The sequence below is a fragment of the Leucopleurus acutus genome (assembly GCF_964270905.1).
Source record: "Leucopleurus acutus genome assembly, chromosome: 19".
NCBI lineage: Eukaryota > Metazoa > Chordata > Mammalia > Artiodactyla > Delphinidae > Leucopleurus > Leucopleurus acutus.
The window spans coordinates 6,405,188-6,431,660 of record NC_139161.1 but is presented as its reverse complement, the minus strand read 5'-3'; the positions used below and the strand labels follow the sequence as shown (position 1 = coordinate 6,431,660).

General features: G+C 55.8%; 1 protein-coding gene across 5 annotated transcripts; it reads right to left on the bottom strand.

Moving 5' to 3' along the window:
• Positions 1-1,860: 1,860 nt before the first annotated feature.
• GPRC5C (G protein-coupled receptor class C group 5 member C) lies at positions 1,861-21,903 on the bottom strand. Of its 5 annotated transcripts, XM_082860690.1 has the most exons (5): positions 14,391-14,764; positions 9,468-9,574; positions 7,277-8,362; positions 4,431-4,525; positions 1,861-2,471 (listed from the first exon to the last, which is right to left on the bottom strand). In XM_082860690.1, the coding sequence occupies exons 1-5, from the start codon at positions 14,654-14,656 to the stop codon at positions 2,292-2,294; spliced, it is 1,734 nt and encodes a 577-aa protein (XP_082716816.1). In that variant the 5' UTR covers positions 14,657-14,764; the 3' UTR covers positions 1,861-2,291. The 5 variants fall into 5 exon arrangements, with proteins under 5 accessions (XP_082716816.1, XP_082716817.1, XP_082716820.1 ...); XM_082860691.1 differs by lacking the exons at positions 9,468-9,574; positions 14,391-14,764 and adding an exon at positions 21,566-21,903; XM_082860694.1 differs by lacking the exons at positions 9,468-9,574; positions 14,391-14,764 and adding an exon at positions 19,868-19,899.
• Positions 21,904-26,473: the final 4,570 nt, after the last annotated feature.

Genomic DNA, 26,473 nt, shown 5'->3' with positions numbered 1-26,473 from the left:
ACAAGTCTCAGTCCTGGGAGAGGCCTAGACCCCGGTCCATCTGGCCCAGGACTCTCAATCGACCCCTGAGAATGCCGCCCTAGCCCCTACCTTGTGTCTTGATGGGACCTAGTTCAATGAAGGTATCAGGTGGTGATGCAGACGGGCTCAGATCCAGGACCCGCAGGCCAGGAAGAGAGGCACGATCTGTCCGCGTCTCGAGTGAGCTTCGCCCAGCTCAGCGGCCTTCCACGGTCCAGGTGGTGGCAGGAGGTGCAGGTGAGAAGGGCAAGGGCCACCTTCGCCACGGTTTGGCTTCGCCTTGGAGCAGGGCGGGACTGGCTGAGGCTGGAACCGAAAGATGGCCAGGAAGGACGACCATCTGGACACCCACAGCCAGGGGCACAGGGGCTGTGATGTCGGGGGAGGGCATCCAGAGGGAGGCTGGGTGTCTGCAGACGGCTCCTGTGGTCTCAGGTCACTTGGGGACCAGGAGAGGCTGGGCTGGGCAGGAATTGCGGGGGCGGGGAGGGGGGGTGGACCACAGCCCCAGCCACATGCCCCAGGGTTTCACACGGCCCCTGACTCCACTGTTCCAGATCGGTGGCCTCCGGGCCCTTCCCGCTCCAGTGACAAGGGCCCTGCCCAGCCTGGACACAGAGGAATGAGGACAGCAGAACGACGTGCGGTCCAGGGAAGAGGGCGTCTACCATCTTGTATTATTTTTCGGGGACTGAGCCTAAAGTAACCAGAAAGAACAAGTGTTTGAACAACTAATAAAAGGGTTTGCGTCTCCAGGGGAGTTGATGCAATCTGACATCGAAGGAGAAGTTTGATTTTTTTTTTCTTCCAGCAACCTTTCTCCCCTCTTCCAACAGAAACATCTTTTCCCTACAACCGGTGTCAGAAAATAGCTTCTGGCGAGTTGGGGAGAAACATTCCCAAACCTGGGAGGAGCCGACTTGGCCAGCCCCTTGCAAAGGGTCAGAGCACCACTTCACGTCTGAACCCAGGCCACCGGGACCCGCTAAAAGCCAGAGTCTTGGGAAAGCCTGGCCGGTCTCAGCACGGCCACTTCCAGAGGCTCTGTGGCCTCTCTGGGTCAGTCTGCTTACCTGTCAGAGGCGGTGAGAGAGCTACTTTGATCACTTACCCCCACGGCCCTGTCTAACCCTAAAATGGTCTGGTTCTGGGATTTCGACTCTGGAAAAGGGAGAGAAAGTACTTACTGTCCTACCCATCTTTCAGGGGCAGCCCCGAGGATTCAAATGAGCCACTGTGGAAAGGTTTTACCATAAAGGACTGAGCAAATGGGCATTTAAATTCCTGCCCAGGAGTGAAACCTACCAGAACCTGGCCCGCCCCTTCCCACCTTTGAAAACAGGTCCTGGTCCTCTGCGAATCACTCCCAGCCACACACACACACACACACACAGTGTGATCTGAGAGACGGAGCAGTGGCCCTGCACCCCATCCACTGCCGGATCTGCACCACCCTTCCCACTAAAGGGGCTGAAGCCAGCCCATCTTCCCTTCAAATACCCTCCACAGAACTCCCCCGGCCCCGACACCAGTGGAGGGGCTCCCGGAGGAAAGCTGCCTCGTTTCACATAAGCCCAGATGCTGCACGAGACCCGAGACAGGAGCCGGGCTCAGAGGTCCACGCTGATCGCACAGGACACGGACCCAGGCTTAGCTCTTCAGCTGGGGAGAGCTGTCAGCTACTTCGTTGCACAGAAGGAAAACCCAGCAGTGGCTTCCTGGGAGCTGGATTCAGAGGCGGGGAGGAGAAAGAGGAAACACCCACAGGCCAGGGTGGAGGGGCGGACCAGACACCGAGAGCCCAGATCAGACACGACAGTCCCAGAAGAAGGGTTAATAAAGCAGAAACGTGTTTATTAGGCACCCTTGCCCCTCACAGAGGAGCAAGACCCGGGACAGAAGCGCCTGAGACATCTCTCAAGGTTGCAGGAATCTCTCTGAAGACTCCAGAGAACGTAGGTGCTGACTGGCCGCCACCCCAGGAAGAACACGATTTGGCTGGAGCGTGGCCGCCGCAGGTGACCTTGACACGAAGCCAGGTGACCCTGACACGAAGCCGGAGTTGGCTCCTGGACTCCACAGACACTGAGGAGTGGGTGAGGGGCCCGGGGACGCCCAGCCGAACACTGGCAGATGGGGAGGGCCTCCCGGCTGAGGCCCTGACCTGTCCTGAGCCAGCGAGGGGGAGGGGGAGGGGAGAGCACGGGCTCCCAGGAAGACCCTCGCCCGGGTCAGGTCCCCAGATCTTCCCGCCTCCTCCTGGTGCCGCCTCAGTCCCACACGTAGGGGTTTCTAAAGACCTGGGAGTTCTTGCCTTCCTTCGGCAGGGTGGCCTCCTGGTGGCTCTGGGCTGCGTAGATGTCTTCGGCCCGCAGGGTGGAGTTGGCACTGCCCATCACCTGGCTGTTAGCAGTGGCCCGCGGGAGGATGACGTCGTAAGCTCCTTCCGACTGGAAGGAAGAACAGGCGGTGTCACAGCTGGGTTCTGCCCGGGCGGATGCACACACACTCCCACTCCGCTTCCTGCAGGGCTGCGCCTGCCAGCTCCCCCTTCCCTCCCTGCCCTCCCCCTCCGCCCCCTTCCAGCCGGGCCTGGGATGGATGACTCCGAGTCTGGAAATGGAGGAGCTGACCTCTGACCTCCAGCCCCTTATCTCACCCTGCAGAGGGCCACCCTCTGGGCATGGAAATGAGGCTCCCAGTCACCTCCGATGGTCCTGGGGCTTCACACAGTGGACGGCTCTTTTCCAAAAGGATCTTCCTCTCAAGCCCTGTCCCACTCCCTAAACCTTGGGGCCCAACAGAGAGTGAAACACACAGGGCTTCTGTGACCTGCCTGGCTACGCTCCCAGGCCCCCTTCCTCCAAGACTCTTAGCTGAGTACCCCCGGTGGCATCACACCCCCCCAACGGCATCACCGGCTGGTGTGCCGGGCCCAGAACACCCTTCTGTCAGGCCCCAGGCGTGTCACACGTTTCTCATCTAGCAGTCTGATTTAGACTTAAACCCCGAATGGTTTGGGGTTTGAGAGTTTTAAGTTTTGGAGATTTAAAATCCAAAGTCTCTGCCTGGATCCTGGTCGGAGCTGCGTTGGTTCTGTTCCCGTGTGGGTGAGGCTGGGGCATGGGTCCCAGGTCCCACCCTGGAGGGAAGGTGAGCTCCAGGCCTCACCTGCCTCATCCCTAGGCCCACAGCTGCCACCAAACCCCCGCAGCTCCAGGGCCCCAAGCTGCCTTCTGAACCCACTCAGACCCGGGTGGTCCTCCCACCCCATTTACCATCTCCAACTCCCCCTCCCCCTGTAGCTCCTGCAACATCTAGATCGAGGACGGGTTCTCCAACCTGGCTGTGCGTCAGCATCACCTGACTGTTTATGAAGCCACAGCCATGCCTAGGGGGCCCCACCCCGCGGTGAGCTGGTGAATGTTTCGTGACCCTGATCTGTAATGTTGGCAGATCTCTGTGGGCGGTAATTCCCATCACGGCTTGGATAATCCCAAGTTATCGAGGTGACATCACTGAAGAGATGCTAACTGTTCGCTCCATCACACCGCTGGCCCTTGTGCCTTTTTAGCAAGCTCCCGGGGGATGGTAACGCTGGGGGCCGAGGGACCATGTTTCTGGAGCCTCCGTGAGAGAAAATATCGATTAGTTCAGCTCCTTCCTGAAGAAGCACGACTCCATGCACGCAGGTGAGGGGTGGCCAGGTGGGGCACCCTGGGGGTCTGGGGGCCGGCAAACTGTGCTTGTGCCCTTCAGAGACTCATTCCTCGGCCTCTCCTGGCTCCTGGCCGCAGCCTCCCTCTCCTGGGACCTAGCTGCAGGTTCAGGCTCCGGAGAGCGAGGGGTCTCCCCAAGAGCAACTGTCAGCCAGCCGGGGAGGAGGCACGTATAGGAGTGAGTAAGACTAACCCACCGGCTTCCTGTTCCCACCCGCCCTCCCTTGGCTAATGGAGCATCTGGTTTCCAGAGCCCAGGGGAGGTGTAAGGTCGAGAGCTGCTGCCTGCTGGTGGGGGGAAGGGAGCAGGAGAGCCTCTTGGGACAGCTGTGGTGGAGCAGCTAATACCCACCCAGACCTGCCCTGTGGTCCTCGGTCCACCACGAATGGTACCTACCTGGCTGAGGCCCCCCCTTGTCCCTCCCTAAGCTGCTTAGGGGAAAGCTGGCAGCTCCCACCAGCTCAGAGAGAGACTGTTCTGAGCAGCTGTCCTCAGTGGGTGTTTGGCACCCCGATGACACGGGGCAGACAGGTCCCGCCACAGTGTCACGAAAGGCAGTAGGAGCATCAACCCCAGGAGGAAGGCTTCGGGAGCTGGGGTCCTGGGCTCCCGGAGGCTGACGCATCGGGTGCAGAGCCTGCCTTCTCCCTCCCTTCCACCCACCCTGCGCACCCGGGCACCCCACTCACCGGGGCTTTGTGTATCAGGGTCATCTCAGTGGGCTGGTACACACTGGTCAGCAGCTGCCCGTTGTACCCGCTGTATGGTGACACTGGTCTCTTAGCTGCAAGGAGACATAGCAGCTGTTCCGGGCTGGGCTTTAAGCTCCCTTTCCTGCTCTCAGGCAAGGCTCCCCAGGAGGCAGGGAGAGGGAAAAGGGGGCTAGGCCAGCCCTGGGGGTGAGGCTGCGGGTGTACCCCACCCCGTGGAGCCCAGCATCACTTTGTTTAGATGCACAGAGAGCAAAATTCTCGCCTTCCCCTGGGGCTTTCCCTGCAGCATGAGACCCCCTCCCACCGAAAAAACGTCCCGTCAGCAACCTTCACATCCCCTTCCGCCCTCTGGGGCCAGAGGCCAAGAGGCGCACATGGACCTTCGGCCGCCTTCCAAGATGGCCAGCCTCCAGCTCTGGCCTCTCCTGCTGTGGGCCAGCTGCCAGGCGCCAGGGTAAATAAGCAGAGACCCCACTGCCCAAGAGTCTGCATGGGGCAGGGCTGGGTGCTGTTTGCCCAGGACCCAGAGCTCCACCGGGGGGACTGCAGGCACATCCGGTCCTCTGACCCCCTGGCAAGTTTCCAGAACTATTTTCAGCTCTGGGAACACTTCCCTGTGCCTTCCGGGGTGTCGATTTCCCGATCTGTCCTACGCTGCTGGGCGCTGGGTCGGAGGAAAGCTGCTGACCAATTCTGGGGGCCGGGGAGAGGGCTGAGCCGCGAGGGCCGGGGCAGCGGATGCCCGTCTCCTGCCGGCTGATGGCCCTGCGGCTCTAAAGGGACCACAACTCTATAGGGCTTCCTAAGTGCTGGGCTCACTCAATTGATTTTTCCATTTAGAAAAAATAAAATAAAAGGAAAAAACACCCTTACAGCCCCAGAAGTGTTTGCCTTGAGGACAAAGGCTCTCTGGCCAGCGGGTGACAGCAAAGGTGGGGGCCGCCGAGGCTCCTCCCAACATTCATCCCCAAGCCTCACCAACTGCACCTTCCCCCCTCACTTGGCACCAGGCTGTGCGCATGCCAGGGGCCACGCCACTGGGCAGGTCAAAGGTCAGTGCCTGGCAGGGTGAGGATCACTCCTTTCCCCAAGGCGGAGATTACAGGGATCGCAGCTTGTAGAGAAAAAAAAAGGCAGAGAGAGAGTTCCGATTCTGAAACCTCCCCTGCCTCTGCCTCTGCCTCTGACCCCTGGCAGAGGCCCCAGAGGTAGTGCTCAACAATCAGGCAGGTCAAGTCTTAAGCCCCCAACACCTCGATCAGCAGAGTAGGGGGTCAGCGTCCAGGCTTTCCGGGTCACAGCAGACGAAGGGGCTGTATCCAGCCGGCTAAGAAAGCACGTGAGACGCATGCCACAGGGCACATCCGGAAAGGCTCAATGCCTGGCACTCAGTGTGTGCTCAATAAACGCTAGTGGTCCTTACAATGAACAAATGCCAGAAAGAGGCTCCTTCCTTAGGGAGCTGGGAGCACGTCTGGCCAAGTCTCCTGGAGAGTGGCCACCCCCTCCTGCCTCCCAAGCTTTTTCCGGCGGGGGCTCGGCCCAGGCTGCAGGGGCTTCTCTTGCCTTCTTGCTGCTTCCACCTCCGAGGCGCCCTCGGCTCCAACCACCAAGGCTCTGGGGCTGCCTAGCACCTCAGGAGAGCCCCATCCCATTAACAAGGAGCCGGGGCAGGAGCTCGGGGACGAGCTGGCTATCGGATACCGGGTGCTGCTTAGATCAGCATGTGGCACACGCGATTTTATGAAAAAGAAAAACTTCTGAACTGAAAAGACTTTAAGAGGAAACTAAGACTATGGATATGTACATAATGGAAAAACAAGCTCTGGAAGGACAATAATATTGACAGAGCTGATAGCTAATACTTCTAGAGTATCTTCCAAGCGCCAGAAGATGCATTAACTGAATCCTCAAAAGAATCCTATGAAACAGGAACCATTATTATCCCCATTTTACAGATGAGGAAACTGAGGCAGGAAAATATTAGCCAACAGTGATCAGTTCTGGGGACAGAACAGGAGGGAATGGGGTAGAACTGACAGTGGAGGGAAATTTTACCTGTAATGTGTAAAATTTTACAATGAAAATATAGTCATGAATTGCGCGAGTACAGGAAAAAAATCCTTAAAAAAATGGAATTTAGGGGACTTCCCTGGTGGCGCAGTGGTTAAGAATCCACCTGCCAACGCAGGGGACATGGGTTCAGTCCCTGGTCCGGGAAGATCCCACATGCCTCGGAACAACTAAGCCTGTGCACCACAACTACTGAGCCCGCACTCTAGAGCCACAACTACTGAGCCTACGCGCCACAACTACTAGAGCCTGCGTGCTGCAACTACCGAGCCCACGTGCTGCAACTACTGAAGCCTGTGTGCCTAGAGCCCGTGCTCCGCAACAAGAGAAGCCACCGCAGTGAGAAGTCCGCGCACCACAATGAAGAGTAGCCCCCGCTCGCTGGAACCAGAGAAAGCCCGCGCGCAGCAGCAGAGACCCAACGCAGCCAAAAAGAAATAAAGAATTTTTTTTTAAATATGGAATTTAGTGACTTTAAGGCAGAAAACTCTGGATAATCTCAGGAACCTCCCATTTTGCCCAGGAGACCAGCCCCCTGTCCTGCAGTAAACCACCTGGAGTAAAAGGGGACCTGGGGGGAGTTCCCTGGTGGTCCAGTGGTTAGGACTAGGCACCTTCACTGCTGCGACCCAGGTTCAATCCCTGGCTGGGGAACTAAGGTCCCACAGGCTGCATGGTGTGGCCAACAATTTTTAAAAACTAAAAAAATAAAATAAAAGGGCACCTGGGGAGGATGTCTGATGACCCACCTGAGGCTGGCTCGTCCATGGAAAACGCCTTGTTTTCCACAAACATGCTCTGGCCCTTCTGCTCTTTCAGGATGGTCTCGTAGCCCACGCCCCGGGTGGGGTACAGGTCCCCCTGGTAGCTCTGCTCCGGGCTGGGCTTGGTCACCTGGGAGACCTCAGGGATGACATAGAAGAGCACGAAGGCCCAGGCATTGGCGGCGAGGGTGATGGCCAACGTGGGGTCATCCCACGTGGGGCTGTTGCGCTGCCGGTTGCCGTAGGTGTACATGACAATCCAAACCACCCAGATGGCGATGGAGGTGGCCGTGGTGAGCAGCACGAAGACCCCGTGCTTCCGCCAGCGCTTGAAGCGGCCGCACAGGGCGGGCCAGGCCCCCGTGAAGGCGCAGAGCAGCAGCAGCATGACGTAGATCAGCGCCATGACGAAGTCCACGTTGGCGACGGCACAGGGGGAGGCGGTGGCCCAGCTGGCACTGCCGTTGGCCGGAGGGCCACCCTCGCCGCCACCTGCCCGCACCAGCGTGATGACCAGCCACTCCGTGTTGATGATCACCTCCACGAGGCTCAGCAGCAGGGCCACGACGAAGACCACCCAGCCCCGGGGCCCGTGGTTCTTCCGGACCAGGAAGTTGAGGGCTAACACGTGGGCCACCAGGCAGGAGAAGCAGATGGCGAACAGGACCCCAAAGAGGAAGCGCCGAGAGGCGCAGGTGGAGAAGTCAGGCTTCACCACGCAGGCAAAGACGAGGCAGAAGAGGCCCAGGGTCCCCAGCAGGAAGAACACCTGGGTCCCCAGCAGGCTCCGCTTCTTGGTGTCCTGCACGAAGGGGAGGCTGGCCACGAGGAAGATGGTGAGGACAAAAGTGGTGACGATGCCCGCCCCCGCCACTGCCTCCAAGATGATGCCCCAAGCCCCAGAGCGGTCACACAGGTTGTAATAGAGGGGGTTGAGGTCCGGGCTGCAGCCAGCTGGGGCGTGGTTCTGGGCCCGGGCCCCTGGGAGTAGGAGGAGAGGCAGTCCCAGGCATATCAGCACCGCTTCCTGGATGGCCATCCTGGCTCCCAGGCCAGGCCCCAGCTGGGTCCCTAGAGACGGAGGGGAGAAAAGGCACAATCAGTCGTCCAGGGCAGACTCTGACACACGAGGTGCCGTCGCCCCCATCCTGAACCACAGCACACTGACCTTGTCTGTGCCTCTGGGCTTCAGAATCGTTCTTAACACAGAACTCCTGGGCCTTGTACCAAGTGACCAGAGAGGCAAATGAGATGAAACCCAAGTGTGATCCCTGTTCCCGGTCACGGAAAAGGAGGAAACTGTGCTGAATTTTCAGGCCCCTCCCCCTCCCCCAAATCATAACCTGGGCCCAGATATTCCCTGAGCTCTTGCAGGTGGGCTGGGGGCTGAGGTTTGAGAGCAAGTTCACTCAGTGCTCAGTTCCTCTCTGTCCCGGGACTTCCAGAGTTCAAATGGCCAGACACCATGCCCCTCCACTCTGTCCCTGTGACGCCTAAGTCTACGGGAAATCAGCCACGCATTCATTCATTCAGTGAGTATTTCACAAGCACCTGTAACAGGTGCAAACTGCAACCAGAGAAAGTGAAGAGATGATGGAAAAGTTGTATGTATCAACACTTTTCCCCTGACGCCTCCCTACCACTGCCCTTTTCTGCCCTTCATTTTACGGCTTTTAGTGCCAACGCTTCTCCTCAGAATCCAAAGTTCTTTGGAAGCTCAGCTGCTAGAGTCTCAAGAATAAAATCAACGAATTTCTGGGACTTTCCTGGTGGCACAGTGGGTAAGACTCCGTGCTCCCAATGCAGGGGGCCTGGGTTCAATCCCTGGTCAGGAAACTAGATCCCACACGCATGCCGCAACTGAGAGTTCGCGTGCCTCCACTCAGGAGCCCGCCTGCCACAACTAAGACTCAGAGCAACCAAGTAAATAAATAAATATTAAAAAAAAAATCAACAAATTTCCCAGCTAGGGAGTTAATGACTTAATGCAAAAATCCTCCTATGAGGCATTAACATTTTAAAAGCGAGAACCAGGCAAGGGCAAAGCAAAACCCAAAGAAATTAATCTATAATGGAAGAAATTAATCTATAATGTGTAGAGGCACATCTACAGTTGAGGCACTGTAGCTAGAAGGCAAGAAAGATGTCTTTTATTCACACCAGGAAGGTAACTTACTACTGCAACGACTCACTGGACCGGTCCCGGACAGCAGCCTTACTAAATGCTGTAGACTGGCACCAAAGAAAACCAAACCCCTGCTTTCAGTACCAGCTGGATTTTCCCTGTGTGAAGTGGAGGTAAAGAGTGTGGCAGGTTAAGAGAAATTAAAAACCAAATCAGTGAGTTTTCTACTCAAAGACTTTAAATTTACCTGGAGGACAGAAAATTTAAATGCTCTAAAAGGCAAGCCATAAATTCCAAAATTCTATGAAATGCAGGGGCTCCACATTTAAATCACCCCTTATTATGTTCAAGTGACTAGGTGTAACCCCGCCTCTTCCTCTCTCACCTCTTGGACCCAGGAACTTTCCAGAAAGACAGCAACCAAGCTTTCCTGGGCTGATAGTGACCACTAGTGGCTGGGAGGGGAATGGCATGATCCAACTTCCCCACCACCTCGCTTTCTTCCCTTTCGGAGGTGGAGTGTAAATTTGCACACCGCTAAGCCCTTAATGTTTTCACCATTCCTGGTTAGTTAATATATAACAGGCAAACAGAACTGTCTCTCCATGATTGATTGAGAAAGGGAAGGACGCTGCTACTAAGTCAGAGGAAATAAAACTCAAAATTAAGTGAAACTGACAGAATAAAGATCAACAACTTTCCAAGTCCTGTAAGATATCCTCTGCATATGCTCCTTGGAAGCATTTTAGGTCTCTCAGCCTTCCCAACTACAACCTCGTCTGCCAATTAAGCTTGCTTTTCCCCAAACAACACCTACCATTAACCTTTTTTTTTTTTTGCGGTACGCAGGCCTCTCACTGCTGTGGCCTCTCCCGCTGCGGAGCACAGGCTCCAGATGTGCAGGCTCCGTGGCATGTGGGATCTTCCCGGAACGGGGCACGAACCCGTGTCCCCTGCATCGGCAGGCGGACTCCCAACCACTGCGCCACCAGGGAAGCCTTACCATTAACTTTTAATAAATTCACACTCCTGTGTGAACTTATTACTGTTTTCCTACATCAATGTTACTGTAACGCAGCTAGTTTCTCTGACTTCCAATGCAAAAGCATGTTTCCCCTACATCACGATTTAAATAAGCTCTTGTAGGGGACTTTGTGTAATAGTAAATCAATAAAGCACAAACTGGACTCTATTTACAAGGGCTGGGAAGAGAAAAGAGGAATCGGAGAGGGCTAATGGATAAGGAATATTGAACCACTCCGGGAGATAATTAATGGATAACGTGCTATGGGGTCCTAGGCACTCAACTCCCTCATGAGTATTTCTGGCTCACAGCAAAACAGCTAGACCTTGGGGTGAAGCTGGAGATGTGGTATGAACCCTGAGAATGGTCACTCAGACTTAGCCTCCGGCAATCTGCACATCTTCAAGAGCTGCTCATCCCATCTCCCTCCGCCGGGTCCCCAGGTCAGAACAGACAAATATTCCAAATCAGCAAATATTTACTGTGCGTCTAGGGGGACCGGGCCCAGTAGTTCCCCTAGACGCACAGTGGAAAATACAAAGATGAACAAACACAGTCCAAAAGGTAGGTCTACAAGAAAACTACCCAAAGAAGAACAAGGTAAGTGTCACACAAAAGAATTTACCTCTGGGGAGAGAAAAGTGCTACAGGAACACAGAGGAGGAAGCTCTTCCCAGTTGAGGGGGTCAGAAAAGACAGAGTGAAGAACACCTCCCAACAGCATTTTATTCAGTTTCTAATCAAATTCACCAAATATGAACTGAGTCTGTAAAGGGAGGTTGCAGCTGGCTGGCTACACATTAGAGACACCACAGGGAAGGAGTTTAGGGCTTGATTCTAAAGGCAGTGGGTAGGGAGGGTGGGAGGGAGGGAGACGCAAGAGAGAGGAGATATGGGAACATATGTATGTATATGTATAACTGATTCACTTTGTTATAAAGCAGAAACTAACACATCATTGTAAAGCAATTATACTCCAATAAAGATGTTAAAAAATAAATAAATAAAGGTAGTGGGGAGCCACTGAAGGCTGTTTTTTAAATGATGAGGGCATAACCAGCGTTGTGCTTTAAGATTTAAGTCTGGCAAAAAAAGCATAGGCAATCGATTTGTTGAGGACACATTCATCCCCCGCTAAAGACCAAGGCCAAAGGTAAGGCCTAATGGAGATCTTTTCCCCGATAAAGTCTAAGGCCTGGCTGGATGTGGGGGAAAGGATGCTAAGTCCACGCTACAAGTTCAAATCTTGTAACAGCCACGTCATTACAAAGCACCAAGGCCGCTCCCACTTAGCCTGCGACCACTGTGTCAATCCCTCTTCTTGGTCTGTCTTGCTCTTAGAACCATACCTGCCTGTACCTTGCGAGAATCCAACACCTCATAAGAGCTTGGGCCAGGGCCAGAGAAGCTTCGCAGCCCTCACCCCAATTTCCTTCTCACTTTGCTGTTGGCCCTGGACCTTACCCTTCAAGCCTGTCGGTCCCACCAACATGGGAACTTCAAAGTGGGGGAGTGGAGAGACAGGCAGACACCAACTCAAGTGGGGAAATCGGACCCATTGGGCCTGGTTCTTGTCCAATGCCTGGGACAGCGACCCTTGGAGGCCAGCAGGAGACTTAAAGAAAGCTCAGCCCAGTGTCCTTCAACATCCAGGAATGCAGATTCAGCCAGCCAAGGGATGCTGTGTTTGAAGATGGCGGCCAAGGGGGAAAGGACTTGGATGAAACAGACCAGCTCTGCCTTGAGGCTCTCCCTCCTGCGAATCCCTAGAGCCTGCACTTCCAGGCTGTCTTCTGAGCCTCGATCGTTAGAATTGTGTGCGTAGGCATCTCCCCTACCTGGCTGTAAGGTCTGAGGGGAGTGAACAAGACTTGTTTTTCTTAGCATCCCTTGCAACATCTAGTCTTGCACTGAACACAGTAGGCATTTGAAAAGCATTCACTGAACGGATTTGGTGCCCATTTCTCCCCGTCCCAGTCCGCCCTCTTCATTTTAGAGTCACGTCTCCTGCTTTAAGGTTCTCAGTAGGGGAGACTTCCCTGGTGGTCTAGTGGTTAAGACTCCGAGCTCCCAATGCAGGGGGCCCAGGTTCGATCCCGGGTTAGGGAACTAGATCCCACATGCCACAACTAAGAGTCCGCGTGCTGCAACTAAAGATCCCGCGTGCCTCAACTAAGACCTGGCACAGCCAAATAAATATTTTTTTTTAAAAAAAGGTTCTCAGTAGGACCAAGGAGGGGGACCTCCTTCAGTCCCACACCATGGCTGCAGCCCAGCCGAGCTGCAGATTATTTTCTGGACAAAGGGGCCCTTTTGCTTCACCTCCCTGGAATCAGTTATACAAGTATTTTTAATCACCTCTGAAATCGGCCTTTCCCTAGGCTCAGCCACTCAGTCCCCAGCTCAGGTCTGAGTCAGCCCAATCCAGTTCCAGAATCCCCTTCCTCCCTCTTTCCCTCTCCCAGGGGAGGCAGAGAGACCTCAGCAGAGTGGTGGCTCAGAGGCCCAGCCAGCCCTGAATGGGCTTCACCCAGCAAGGATGAGGCAGCCAGGCCTTCTCACCTTTCCTCACTCCCCGACCATCTACACGAAAGCCTGAGAACCATCCTGAAAAGGGCAACACGAGCTTCACACTGCGGCCTTGGTCTGTCTCCTGGGCTCAGAGGGACAGAGTAAGATACAGACCCACAGCCAGGGACCTTCAAGGGTGCCATGACCATGTAGAGACCCCTCTCCGAGGCGCCTAAGCAGAGCCACAGAGGAGCCTCCTTCCTGCCGGGTCTGCCGCCACTCAGCAGCCCATGAAGAGAGACGGATGGACCCACTGGCAGCCTTCCCACATCCTCCCCTTCTCCCATCCATCTCCTCCTTCCTCTCCGCCCCTGGTTAGGTCCTGCCGTCTTACTCCTCTGTTCAGGGGGCTCTGGTGTTTAAACCAATCAATAAGAAGAGGGGTCGGAGATGCCTGTACCTGTACGGGGCTACTTCAGAGCCCAAGTTGGGGGGTGGGGTAGAGGGCTTCCAGGAACCCCAGGCTTAGACCTTCACACCGAGGGTGGATATTCGGCTCCCAGTTCCCTGAACATTCTGAAACACGTGAGTCCTCAACCCAAGGGTCCGCTCAGGAAAGCCACTCCGGAATGCGCCCCACCCCCCTGCGGCACGCCCTTCCCCAGCCACAGATAAAGGCCCAGGCAGGGAACCTCCAAGAGCACAAAACCCTATTTCAACATATTCGGGTCCCTGAGCTCTAGGATCAAGAGCGTGGGTTTTTTTCAATGACTGCGTTTTGCTGGATTTGAAACTGTGGGTTTGGGGCTGGAGAGGCGCAACTGCACCTCCGCGGCTGGGAAGGGCGCAGGAAACCCCGTGGGGCGTGAGGGAGGAGCGGGAAAAGAGAAGGGATCTAGAAGCCACGCCGCCAAAGGTAGAGGGCCTACGACTGACCGAAGTTCCGAACGTCCCGCAGGAAGATTAAGCCCTCCCCTCCCTATACCTCTCGCCGGGACCGGGGTCCACACCCACGCTCCCCTGGATGGCGGAACAGAAAGAGCAGGGGGCCAACCTCTCTCCCATTTCCTCAGGTCCCAGAAACCTGCCCTCCCCATCCACGGTAGCGGGCCGCGGAGAGGACGCCGGCCCCCCAGTCACTACTGGCCGCGGAGTCACGCAGAGAGGCTGCGGGGGAGGAGGGGGTAGTCCTTGGAGACCCCGATCGTGGAGTTCTCCCTCGCCGCCAACTCCGAGCCGCAGCGCCGGGCTTCCCACACCCCCAGTCCCCAGCCTGCTCCGCTTTGGAAAGTTTCTGCGAGCGAGCGAAGTAGAAGCGGTGTCCTCCGCCCCCCGGTTCGCCACCCCTGGGCCTCAACCCTCGCCCACTCCCCACCAGCCCGACCCCACTCTTCCCGGCGGCCGAGGGGAGGGCGGAGCGAGCAGGCTGCAGCCCTTACCTGGGACGCGTCGCCGGCCCAGCTCCGGCGCGGCGTCTGGGGCCAAGTCCAGGCGGGGCGCGAGCGGGGGTGGGAGGGACTCGGCGCAGAGAGCGGGGCCAGGCCCAACCCTGGTCTGAGGTGGCGGGGCTCAGGCGGGGGATCGGGGCGCAGGGCCTGCCTCTCCCCGGGACTCGGAGCTGGCTGCGCTCCGTCTCTCGCCCTCGCGCTGGCCTCTGCCCGCGCTCGGCTCCTTTCTGGCAGCGAGGGTGGGCCGGCGCCTGCATCACCGTGACATCACCTCCATTGAGGAGCTTATCGGGCGCCCGCGGCGCTCCAGGTACGAGCAATCCGCTTACACAGTAACAAAGCCCGGCCGGCCCTCCCCCCACCCATCCCCGACTCACCTCCAGGCTGCGACTAGACGCACTTTCCGGCAGGGGAGGGAGATCGGAGTTTCTGGCCAGGCCGGCTTGTGGGCTGCTGCTGTTTACTGCCACGCCCCCGCACGCGGGCGCGCGCACACTCACGCGCACTTACTTTCGGGACTCGGTTTTCTCTCCGGAAAGCGGTTTGGGGTGCAGCCCAACACAATTCGCGGGCGGGCTCTCCCTCTCCGCGAGTCCCAGCGCGCGCGCACACAAACACGCGCGGGGGCCACCTTGGTGCGTCTCTCCGGGGCGGACACCTAGTCTTTGTCACCTTCGTCCTGGCTCTCCCGTGAGACACACGCGGGGCACAGGTCGCCGCTCCGGACGAGAGCGAGGCGCACACTCAGATACAAAGTCTGTCTTTGTCGCGCCTTCTGCCCTCCCCGAGCTTGCACACGTGGACACACCACACACCGAACGTCCACCTCTTGCACGCGCGATCCTTCCCCGGCACCCGGCTCACCAAGTGTGCGTGGGAACGCCACCGCGCGCGCCCCTAACGCCGTGGGCCGGGCCCAGAACCACTCGGGACCGTGGGCAGAAGTCGCCCTGGGTCCGACTACCCGGCGCCTGGGTTTCCTGCGATCGCCGGGACACGGTCCACCTTAGCGCGCGCTCCCCTCCCCGTGTCCCCGTTCCCTGTTCGGACCTGTCCTAATTAGCCTTCACGGTTCAGTTCCCCGAAGTACAGTGTTTAACCCGGCCCCCGCGGTCTCTGCGCTCCGTGACACATTGGCCTGGCCACCGAGTCCTGCCCCTGCCGCCGCCCGGGGACTTTTGCACGAGTTCGAGTTCCCCCCTCCCCGTACCCCAACCTCACTCCCTATCCCGGGGTGCGTCAGCGGGTTGCCCCCCTTTCCTCCCCGGTCCCAGGAATCAGCAGAAGGGGAACTGCAGAAATGGGGAAGCGAATCCAACCTAGGATCACCCCGGCCCAGTAAACAGATTTTCCCGCTGCCTTCCCCCAGGGCTGCGGGCTCCGCGGGAGGTGGGCTACGCAGCGGGGCCTAGTTGGCAAGCGCCGGAGGCCCGAAGCGGCCGCGGCGCACGGAGAAGGGAGTGCTTGTTGCGCCTGGCCGGGGCCCAGGGGACGCGGAGGCAGGGCCGGGCGCCGGGTCTCCGGGGTGCTGGTTCTCGTGACGCCGAGTTGCCTGGGGGATCGCCAGCGGCGCGCGGTCGGAGTCAGCCGGTGGCCGGGCGGGCGGCTGGGCGTGTTGGTTCTGCCCGGAGCGCCCGGGAGGAGGGCGGGAATCGTGGGGGGAGGCGGCTGGTCTCGGGCTGGGAGTAGCAAGGTGGGGGAGGGCGCAGGCAGAGGGGAGGGGACCTCCCGGGCTGTTTGTTTGCGTGCTTCCATCTATGACAACCAGAAGTCAAACTCCCTGAATCACCCGGAGCTGCCGGAGCGATAAACCCCACGCTGGCTCCTCCCCTCGCACACAAGTTTTCGGACTCCTGGAGGGAATGTTTGCTTAGCAGCCTGGGCTGGCGGTGAGGCCCTGCTTTTCTAGAACCCTATATCTCTTCCTGCGCCTGGCCCTCTCTGGCTGGCCTGGAAAACGTGAGGACTGAATTGTTTCAATTCTTTTCAATGTTGAGAGGAAGAGCGCATTGCTGTGCCTTTGGTCTCCTTCCCCTAATAACTCCACCTCCTGCATCTCAGGGACGACCCCGCGCACGCACACACCGGACGTGAGCACGTGCAGACCTGTGTAAGGGCCAGGCAGTGGGGGGCCCACCCTGAAATGGGGGAGCAGCAGGTCAGACCTTCCCGAAACAGATCAGTCACTCTAACCTCTGACTAGTTTTCATCAGCTGGGCAACCAACGCTGAAACAAGTTTGCTGGGAGGGGTCCCTCATTAGCATATGTTTAAAGCCGGATCTAGGAGCCTGGGAAAGGGGTGGGGAGAGGGGTGGGGAGACCAGGATACAAGTGACCTCAGGGAGACACAGGGGAATTCGGGATCTGTCTCGATCGTGGAGAACCCCTTCACCCTCCAGAGACTTCTCCCATGAGGCAGGTCTCACCCCTCCCTCCGGGCCCAGGCAGGGGCCAGGTTGGGGTAGCCGGTGCCTGGCCACCCACTGGCGGTGGTCTGGAAACAGGCCTGGACACCTCAGTGAATGAGCTCCGCCCCCAGCCAGCCCTGTGCCCTGAGGGCAGTGGAAATGTAGGGCCGTTTTCTGAGAACGGTTTGCTCTCCCCCTTTCCGCCCCATCTCACTCTGGAACATCTCACTCTGGAACAGGATACGTACGCCTTCAAGACAAAGGAAGGCCCTCGGGGCAGACGACCTGGGGCTTCTGAGGCTCCAGGATCCCTGGTGCCCTTGGCTTTAATCCCCCAGGGCCTGTCAATAGCAGGAACACTGGAGGGTGGAGATCCTGAGAGCCTCACCCTCAGCCCTGGGAGCTGGACGGCTGTGGGTCCCGATGGACACGGCCAGTGGCCGGGAGAGAAGTTTGGTGGGAGGCGCCATTGCGTCAAAGACTCCAACCGCAGACTCATCTGCGCCCCCAGGTACCCTTCGCCCAAGGCTTACATCGGCACGTAAGCCTTTATGAACTCCCATCTTCCCCAAAAGGTAACACTTTGAGAAGCGGTCCCACAGGGACACTGCCTTCCCACTGTTCAGATAGATCTTGGATCAATGGATTGTGTGGACGGCATCTGTACCCCTTCTTCCCAGCACGGTGTGTGAGTTCCTGTTGGCCGCCCGCTGATCGAAACTACCTTTATGCATTGGAACAATTCCTTTTTGAGCCGCATGAGTCTAAGCTAGTGACAAGGCCCAGGGTGGGGTGCAACTTTGCCACTTGCCGGTCGTATGGCCTGGACAAGTCACTTCACTGCTCTGAGCCCCACTTTCCTCTACTATAAAGAGGTCAGGATAGCACCACCCCCAATCCTTGCAACGAAGCCATGTCTACGATGGGCCTCGCACAAGCTTGACACTCAGATGCTCAGTGATCAACCTCTCCTTTCCTGGTCCATCCCCTCTGAGCCTTAGTCCCCTGACAGTTAAAAAGGCCTAGCAGTGGGAATTCCCTGGTGGTCCAGAGGTTAGGACTCCACACTTCCACTGCCAGGGGCGCGGGTTCAATCCCTGGTCAGGGAACTAAGGTCCCGCAAGCCATGCATCGCGGCCAAAAAATAAAAAAAATAAATAAAAAGTTCTAGCAGTGTTTAATCCAAACTCTTGTAGTAGCCTCGCTGTGCCATGCTTTGGGCTTCTCCTGTGCTATTCCTTTCCTCCCCCAACCCCCTTTCCCTGTCTGACCAAAGGTTTTTAAAACCTGTCCTACCTCAAAGCTCAGCTCCAATGTCCCTTTCTCTGCCATGCTTTCCTCACCTTCCCCAGAATGAACCGTGGTGAGCTGCCCTGTTTACCCACAGCCTAGTATGCATTTGTTTATTTATCATTTATCTCGGTGTATCTTAGCCTTCTCAGTTCTTGTCCTCTCAATAGCAGGGACACGTCTCACTCGTTTTGTTGTTCCCGGTATCTGGCACCGAACCTGACACTCGGTAGATCCATTTATTCTATGGTTTGAACCCTAGCAGCAAGAGTTGAGACATGGCCCCTGGAGGGCAGCCCCCTGCTGACCTTCCCCATCACCCTGGGGTGGATCACTGCAAACACCATGCAAACAGGGCCGTACCTGCCTTGCCCACTGGCCACAGGCCTTCCTGGGACGCAGGCAAGCCCAGTACCTGCTGGAGACACCACCTCCCCTGGGCCGGCAACGCCCTGCATTAGAATGCAGGGTAGGGGCCTTGGCAACCCAACTTGGGGCACTGGAGGAGCAGGTGAGCTGGCCCCGGGGGTGCTCGAGGTCAGTTCTGCTCCCTAGAGGGGCTTCCCTATTGCCTGGGTAGCAGGGGTCCTGGATTGCCGGTTCAGTGTGCAGAATCTCTTTCAGGAGCCATTTCCTCCTCCGGGGACTGGGAGGCCGACTCTCCCTCCCTAGAGGATGGAGCGCCCCTGGTCTTGCCGCCTGGCCCCCTGGCCCCCGTGGAGCAGACGTAGTCCCTCGCTGAGCTGAGGGCGAGGCTCTTGGCCCCTGACAGGTAGGTGCCTGGAATCCTGCACTCGCGGCTGGGTGTCCCCAAACCAGCTGGTAAACAGATATTGCGTTGGACCTCTCCTTGCTCCCAGGCTCCGCGTTAGCTGGTTCCTGCCCAGGCTGCGGTGTCTGGCTAAGTTTCCTCTTCTCTTCAGCTCCTAGGACTGCCGGCTTGGAGCAGCCTGATACCGCCTGGCATTTTGAGAGGACCCAGGTACCAAGGTGGCCCCTTAAGAAGCAGGAAGCCAGGAAGCAGGTGAGATAAACACCCATTCGCCACGACCCGCTGCCCATGGATGACCCCTCTGGGAGGGTACCCGGAAGCGGGCCTAGGGCAGAACCTGCCGGAATGTCACCTGACGCTGAGCCTGTCCATGGTGACCACAAAATCTGCCTCTCCCTCTCCCCCCTTCCCTGCCCATGGCTCAGTGGCCACTAACCAGCTCTCTGTTAGAAGGAGAGAGCTGCATTTTCTGAGCTGCCCAGGTCTGGAGAACCTCCGTCAATAGACTGAGTGAATCTAGGAACCAGGGTCCAGGGATTCAGGCCCCTCAACCCGCCCTTCCAAAAACAGAAAAGAAATGTGTACACAGCAGTGTTTAGTCCCCCTTCCCTTCCTTGAAGACGAGTCTCCCCTCACACCCCCCCACGCCCCCCTTGTGAGAACATTTCAGGGCAGGCGCACCCTCCCACTGGGGTTACACACACACAACCTAATCACCCTGCCTGCAGTCGTCCTTCCGTTCCCTGACACCTCCAGTCACCTGCAAACCCCCTCTGCTGCGGGACATTCACTGACATCCCCCTGGCATTCTTGGCTCCTAAGATCGTCACTGGTTCCCACTCCCTCTGAGTAAAAGATCTAACTCCCTTGCCCAGCATTTAAGGCCCCTGCAGCCTGCATTCAACCTGGACTGGCCACCTCCTCTCCCTCCTCTTCCCCACAGGAAACGGCCACTGCAGCCTGAGAGGTCAGCTCTGGGCCTGGCCACCGGACTGACCTTCCTGTGGCTTCACTCACAATGTCCCCCACTCTCAATCCAGGGTGCCCCTTCCCGGCCTCTCTAAACCGTTCCCCCTTTAAAGCCTCTGCTTCTCCCAGAAGCCTTTGCTGGTGACCCCGCCCCATACAACTCCTCCCTCTGCCCTCCCAAAGCTTCCCCTCTAGCATGAATTTGCCAATCTTGTGCTGCTTTGCACAGTTAATTATATTTTATACATAGATATCTGGCCTCTGTAATTCCATGATAGGCTCAGTGAGGAGCAGATTTCATGCCTAGCCTTCCCTGCAGCCCCCAGGATACTGCTCTGTACCTATAATAAAATGGGTGGAATGATGGGCCGAGACCTGAGGCATGCCGTCAGCCTTTTCTACGGGGAAGGGGTGGGCTCCGGGTCTAGGCTTGGCCTGGCTGCTGTCCTGAGCTCCACACTCAGATTCCCGCCTCCCAGAATCCCAGGCCAAGAAGCTCAGAGACACACAAACACTGGCTGATCTAATAATGCAACAACACCCATGATAGTTTATACCTCTGTGTAGCACTGTCCAACTTTCCGTGTCTTTTATGTATATTTGATCTTGACAACCCTAGGAGTTCAATTTCAAACTGAGGTTCGGGCTTCCCTGGTGGCACAGTGGTTGAGAGTCCGCCTGCCGATGCAGGGGACGTGGGTCCGTGCCCCGGTCCGGGAAGATCCCACATGCCGCGGAGCGGCTGGGCCCGTGAGCCATGGCCGCTGAGCCTGCGCATCCGGAGCCTGTGCTCCACAGTGGGAGAGGCCACAACAGTGAGAGGCCCGCGTACCGCAAAAAAACCCCCAAAAAACTGAAGTTCATAAAGGCTAAGGGACTAGCCCTGGATTAGAACCCACTGGTTTTAACTCTGCTGGACTGGTTTTAACTTCGCTGTTCTATGTCCCAAAGCGCTTTCGTATCTCTTATGTAGCTCATTTTCTGCTCTACGAATGTTTGTTTATGTACATGTCTCATGTCTTCAACCAGGGTGTAAGCTCTTTGAGGGAAAGATGTGTACCTGGTCCATCCTTGCCCGTGACAGGGCCTCGATCAGTATTTGCCAGGGGGACTTCCCTGGCGGTCCGCACTTCCATGCAGGGGTCACACTTTCTATCCCTGGTCGGGGGAGATCTCGCATGGCGTGCAGTGCAGCCAAAAAAAAAAAAAAAAAAAAAAAAAATTTGCGAGGGAATAAATAGATGAAGGTTCTGCATGGGCCAGTACAGGAGAAGGACATTGGAAACAGAGCTGACCAGCTGTCTAGTCTGCAGCCTTCCTTCTCAGCCCCTCTCCCTTCTCCCAACAATCCCATCGCCTTCAGAAGCCAGCCTCACGACAGCACTGCACTGGGCAGCTGCCTGGCCTGTGGCTGGGCTGTGTGTCTCCCTCTCTGCCCTTTCTCCCTTCTTCAGCCCTGTTCTCCCGGTGGCCGCCAGCCCGCTGTGGTCACGTCCTCTCTGTGCTCACCGCAGCCTGCCCACCTTCAGGACGGCTCTGCCCTTTATCAGCCTCGCCAGCCACCAGCCTAGATGACCCAAAGCCTTCAAAAGACACGGTCTCTGCCCCCACCCCTTCGCCTGGGATTTGGGGGCACCCTGAGGGTCCTCTCAAACTCAGCCAGGACCCCAAGGGGACAGGGGGAGAGTCAGGGTGCCACAGGAGAGCCAGAATTGCCTGCACTCACCAGACATGGCGCCTCCAGCAGGGCAGTGCCAGCCAGCTGGCATCTGGGTGGAGTTCGGTCCCAGCTGTTCCGGCCGCTGCTTGAGGCTCGACGCCAGCTCCGTTGCCGGAAGCCCAGCTGCTGCGGTGCAGCCCGAGGCTGCTGGGAACCGAGCTGCGCTATTCTGGGACTGTGATGGAGCTCCGGGACGCCTGGCAGCAGCTGAAATTTCAGCCCCTTTGGTAGATGTGCTGTTTGCTTTCCCTCCGATGATAAGGCAGAGTTCAAATCATCATACAAAGTTCAGAACCACTGATGGTGCATCTGAGTGTCTTAATAGCAGTTGTGGTTTTGCTAAAGTGGGGACGGGCCATAAACAATCTATACTTCAGCCCTTGGCTACAACAGCCTTCATTCTTGCTGTCACTCACACCACACAACCTGTAGTCATTTTCCTTTAGTTTTATAGTTTGTCCTCATACCCACTCTGCCACACTAACCCATCCACTGGCATTCTGGTGCAGTCCCTCAAATTTAAATCCAATGATGAATTTCCTCTGAGAGCCTTCTCCCTCCCTCCCTCCCTTCCTTCTTAAATTGAGATGGGAAGATCTGATTCTGCAGTACAATCAAGTATGAAGACTGAGTTTGGGTGACAAAAGACTAGGGTCATAATCAAACCCAATTTACAACAAAGTTAAGCCCCCGTGATTAACCTGTTTTGGGAGAGCCCTCAGAGAAGCCCCCTGAGATGATGCCTGGTTTTATTATCCTCATGTGGGAACTGGAGGCCAAGCTGGGAAGAGAGCCTACCTAAGGTCACAAGTGATGGACGTAAAGCTTAGGCCCGGTGTTTTGATCTCCTGCCATGAAATCATAGAGTTTTAGAGCTGGAAAGGGCAACAGAGTTGTCCAAAGAGCACAGAACTTGTTCATCTGTAAAATGAGGTGATAATCCCTGCTCCTCTTCCCCTGTTGATTGCTGCAGAGATTACATGAAACCACGGATCTGAGAACCCTTGGCTGGAGCGACCAGTGATTTGGGACCTTCCGGTCCCAGGCTCGTCTTCCTCTGCTGCCAGTCTGTGTAGGGAGAAAGCAACTCACAAAAATGGAAACAAGCTTGTCCTTAGGCTTTCCCAGACTTCAGCGCACAGCTTCGGGGTCTGTTGTTGTGTTTGTTTAAAAAGCAGATTTCTCGGTTCCATTCTGGGCTATGGAATTTGAGTCTCTAGCCAAGAAGAAGCCTAAGTGGCTGTCTGTAAAAATCCCCTCTCCCCACTGCCAAATATGATTAATGATGCACACTGCCCTTGAGAACCAAGGTCAGACCAAGAATTGTTCAAGTCACCTATGAGGAGAGGAAGGGGGAAAAACACAACTGGCGCGGATGGCCCGTGAAGGATTCTGTGTCATCACAGCCGGGTGGGCAGCTTCCCTGCTTTTTGGGGAATGAGGGCCATTGGAGGATGAGCGTGTTGGGGGAACCACTGGCCGAAGCCACCTGCCCTGACCAGGCAAGATAGTAATCACTTGCATGAGTTATCTTATAACAGGAGGTCCTGGTAAGGAACATGGAACTAACAAGCTACCACCAACTGGAAGGATTTGGGAAAGGTCAAAAGGAGAGAGCAGACGCCAGTGCATATGTCCTATCAACCTCCCAGAATCCTTCTCGCTGGAATCCATCTTGGCTGAGCCATGCGCGAGCCACCAGGAAGGACCCTGCGTCAGAGTGATTGGCCACAGCCAACTGGGAGACTAACCCCATCACCATAAAACCTGAGACTGCGAGCCACGTGGCAGAGCAGTTCTCCCGGGTTCCCTTACCCCGCTGGCTCTCCATCCGGGCACGCTTTCCCATTAAAGTCTCTTGCTTTAGGCTTCCCTGGTGGTGCAGTGGTTAAGAATCTGCCTGCCAGTGTAGGGGACATGGGTTCGATCCCTGGTCCGGGAAGATCCCACATGCCACGGAGCAATTAAGCCCGTGCACCGCAACTACTGAGCCTGTGCTGTAGAGCCCGTGAGCCACAGCTACTGAGCCTGCATGCCACAACTACTGAAGCCCGCACACCTAGAGCCCAGGCTCCGCAGCAAGAGAAGCCACCGCAATGAGAAGCCCACACACTGCAACAAAGAGTAGCCCCCGCTCGCCGCAACTAAAGAAAGCCCGCGCACAGCAGTGAAGACCCAACACAGCCAAAAATAAATAAATAAAATAAATAAATTTATTTTAAAAAATAGATTTAAAAAAAAAGTCTCTTGCTTTGTCAGCACGTGTGTCTCCTCGGACAATTCATTTCCAAGTGTTAGACAAGAGCCCACTCTCGGGCCCTGGAAGGGGTCCCCCTTCCTGCAACATAAGGGTGGAGCCAGGGTGGGAAGCACAGAACAGACCCTCAAGGGATGCGTTCCAGGAAATGAGAGCCTTGCAGTTTTCTGTTCCTTCGCACATCCACTCTTCGGCCCTCCTGTGTTGAAGGCATGACTAAGGATCGGGAAGTCACTATTAGGCTTCTCTTCCTTTGTCTTTATTTATTTGGCTGCCAAATATTTTCCAGTCTGGTCTGAAATCATCCCAGTTAGGGCATGGTTCCTCGGAGTTCAAGTCCCATCATAACCTAGAGCTTATTATCAAGAGTATAGATTTTCTATAGCACAGGGAACTCTGCTCAATATTCTGTAATAACCTAAATGGGAAAAGAATTTGGAAAAGAATAGATACATGTATATGTATAACTGAATCACTTTGCTGTACACCTGAAACTAACACAAGATTGTTAATCAACTACATTCCAATATAAAATTAAAATGAATGGACTTCCCTGGCGGTCCAGTGGTTAAGAATCTGCTTTCCAATGAAGGGGACACAGGTTCAATCCCTGGTCGGGGAACGAAGATCCCACATGCCGCGGGGCAACTAAACCTGCGCTGCAACTACTGAGCCCGCACGTTCTGGAGCCCGTGTGCCGCAACTGAGACCCAAGGCAGCGAAATAAATAAATTAAAATAAAAATTTAGAAAAGACTATAGATTTTCTGATTCTGCCCCAGATCCTGTATTTTAACAAGTTCTCCAAGCGATGCTTGTATCTAATAGAATTTGAGAGTCACCGAAATACAAATCTATCTTGAAGACAAGCAGACGCTTCCCAGGAACGCAAAGTGATGAAAAGAACTGGGGCCGAGGAACAGTAGCCGACCGGAGGGTGAGTGGTTGGAGAGCAGCGTGATTAAATGAACACACTCCCGGCAGCGGGGTTTTCATGGAGAGAGAAGTAATGAGAGGGCATTAGAATGTGGAGTCCTCAGGGGCACAATGCTGCAGTGAGAGGCATTGGGCAGACCCATAATCTGAAGCCCCCAGACTCTTGTCTGTTGGAAGATGAGGGTCCCGGAGGTGGGAGGGGGACCAGAGCGCAAGAAGAAAGTTGTGCGCCAGCCCCCCTTTGGGGGGAAACATTTTTCAGGAGCTGACCCCTTGTAGGTTTCCTCTCCCTGGAGGTCAGAGGCAGTGATCTTGAATTATTTTCCGTTGATGTCTGGTCTTGCCCCCTTCTCACCCAGACTCCTCTTTGTGGACGTGGTAGAGCTCCAGAGAAAATGCAGGTCAGATGAAGTGAGGGCCCTGGGTGCTGTCATGGGCAAGTAATTTTCCCTCTACTCTTCTAAGTTCTCTGCTGGGAACTCTGCAGCAAAAGACACATTAACAAGAGAAAAACAAACACGTTTACCTCATGTATCCATAGGGAATAACCAGGGGAAAAGTGAGTAACTCAAAGAGGTGGCTTAGAATTCAGACTGAGGTACCATCTTCAGCTTAAGACAAAAGAGAGGTGTTGGGGACTTCCCTGGTGGTCCAGTGGTTAGGGCTCCACGCTGCCAATGCAGGGGTCGTGGGTCCGGTCCCTGATCGGAGAACTAAGATCCCACTTGCCGCGTGCCATGGCCAAAAGATAAAGAAAAAAAAAAAGGGGGGAGAAAGGAAAAGCATTGTGATAAACAAGAGTAAGGTTATGAAGATTTCTGTCAACACCTTCTCCATTGAGAAGACTGTCAGGATTTAGAGCCACCCTTCTTTTCCTGGCACAGAGTGGGAGACACCACTACAAATGGAGATTTCCCCTATCAATGTAAATTTCTCTTACCAAAGGGTAATTGCGGCTCTGCTTCTAGAGTTTCTCCTCTGTGTGCTGTTTCTCAAGATAATCCTTGCGCCTAAGAGGCATATTTTGGGGCGGCGTATTCTACCACGCTTCAGTGACAGTTTTGGAAAAACCACACCCAGTAACCTCACTTGATATTTTCCACAAGGCTACACTTGCCACGAGGAGTCTTTGGAAAGCTACAAGCACACCTGGAAATTCTTTGCATCCAATTTTCATAGGTGACACTGCTCATTCAAAGGCAAACTTCACATGCCGCTGCTTTTTCTTATTTCTGATTTTTTCCCCATTGCCTCATTTACTGCAGGCATTCACTGTTTCCTATTATCAGATGTGGGGCAGGAGCCGCAGACTTAAGGCTCCTTGGCCTCTGCTTGTCCAAGGTCATTTTTTTTTTTCTTTTTTCCTTCGGTACGCGGGCCTCTCACTGTTGTGGCTTCTCCCGCTGCGGAGCACAGGCTCCGGACGCACAGGCTCAGCGGCCATGGCTCACGGGCCCAGCCGCTCCGCGGCATGTGGGATCCTCCCGGACCGGGGCACGAACCCGTATCCCCTGCACTGGCAGGCGGACTCTCAACCACTGTGCCACCAGGGAAGCCCCTCCAAGGTCATTTTGATCTGCTTAAACGAAAGCAGCCGTGCAGAGAGATTGACCCCTGACAACACTTTCGCCCTAATACTGCATTTCAAAACGGTTGTCCATTCTCCTGGCCATTCCTAACCAAGGCTCATTCCTGTTCTTGGACCCACCCTGGCAACGAAAT

Excerpts from the sequence above, each read along its gene's own strand:
- GPRC5C (XM_082860690.1), bottom strand. The coding sequence starts at position 14,656 with ATGCAGGCGCCGGCCCACCCTCGCTGCCAGAAAGGAGCCGAGCGCGGG. Across the intron at positions 9,575-14,390 it reads GGGCCGGCGACGCGTCCCAG|GGAAAATCCAGCTGGTACTG; the intron begins GTAAGGGCTGCA and ends CACTTCACACAG. Across the intron at positions 4,526-7,276 it reads CATGGACGAGCCAGCCTCAG|CTAAGAGACCAGTGTCACCA; the intron begins GTGGGTCATCAG and ends GTCTCCTTGCAG.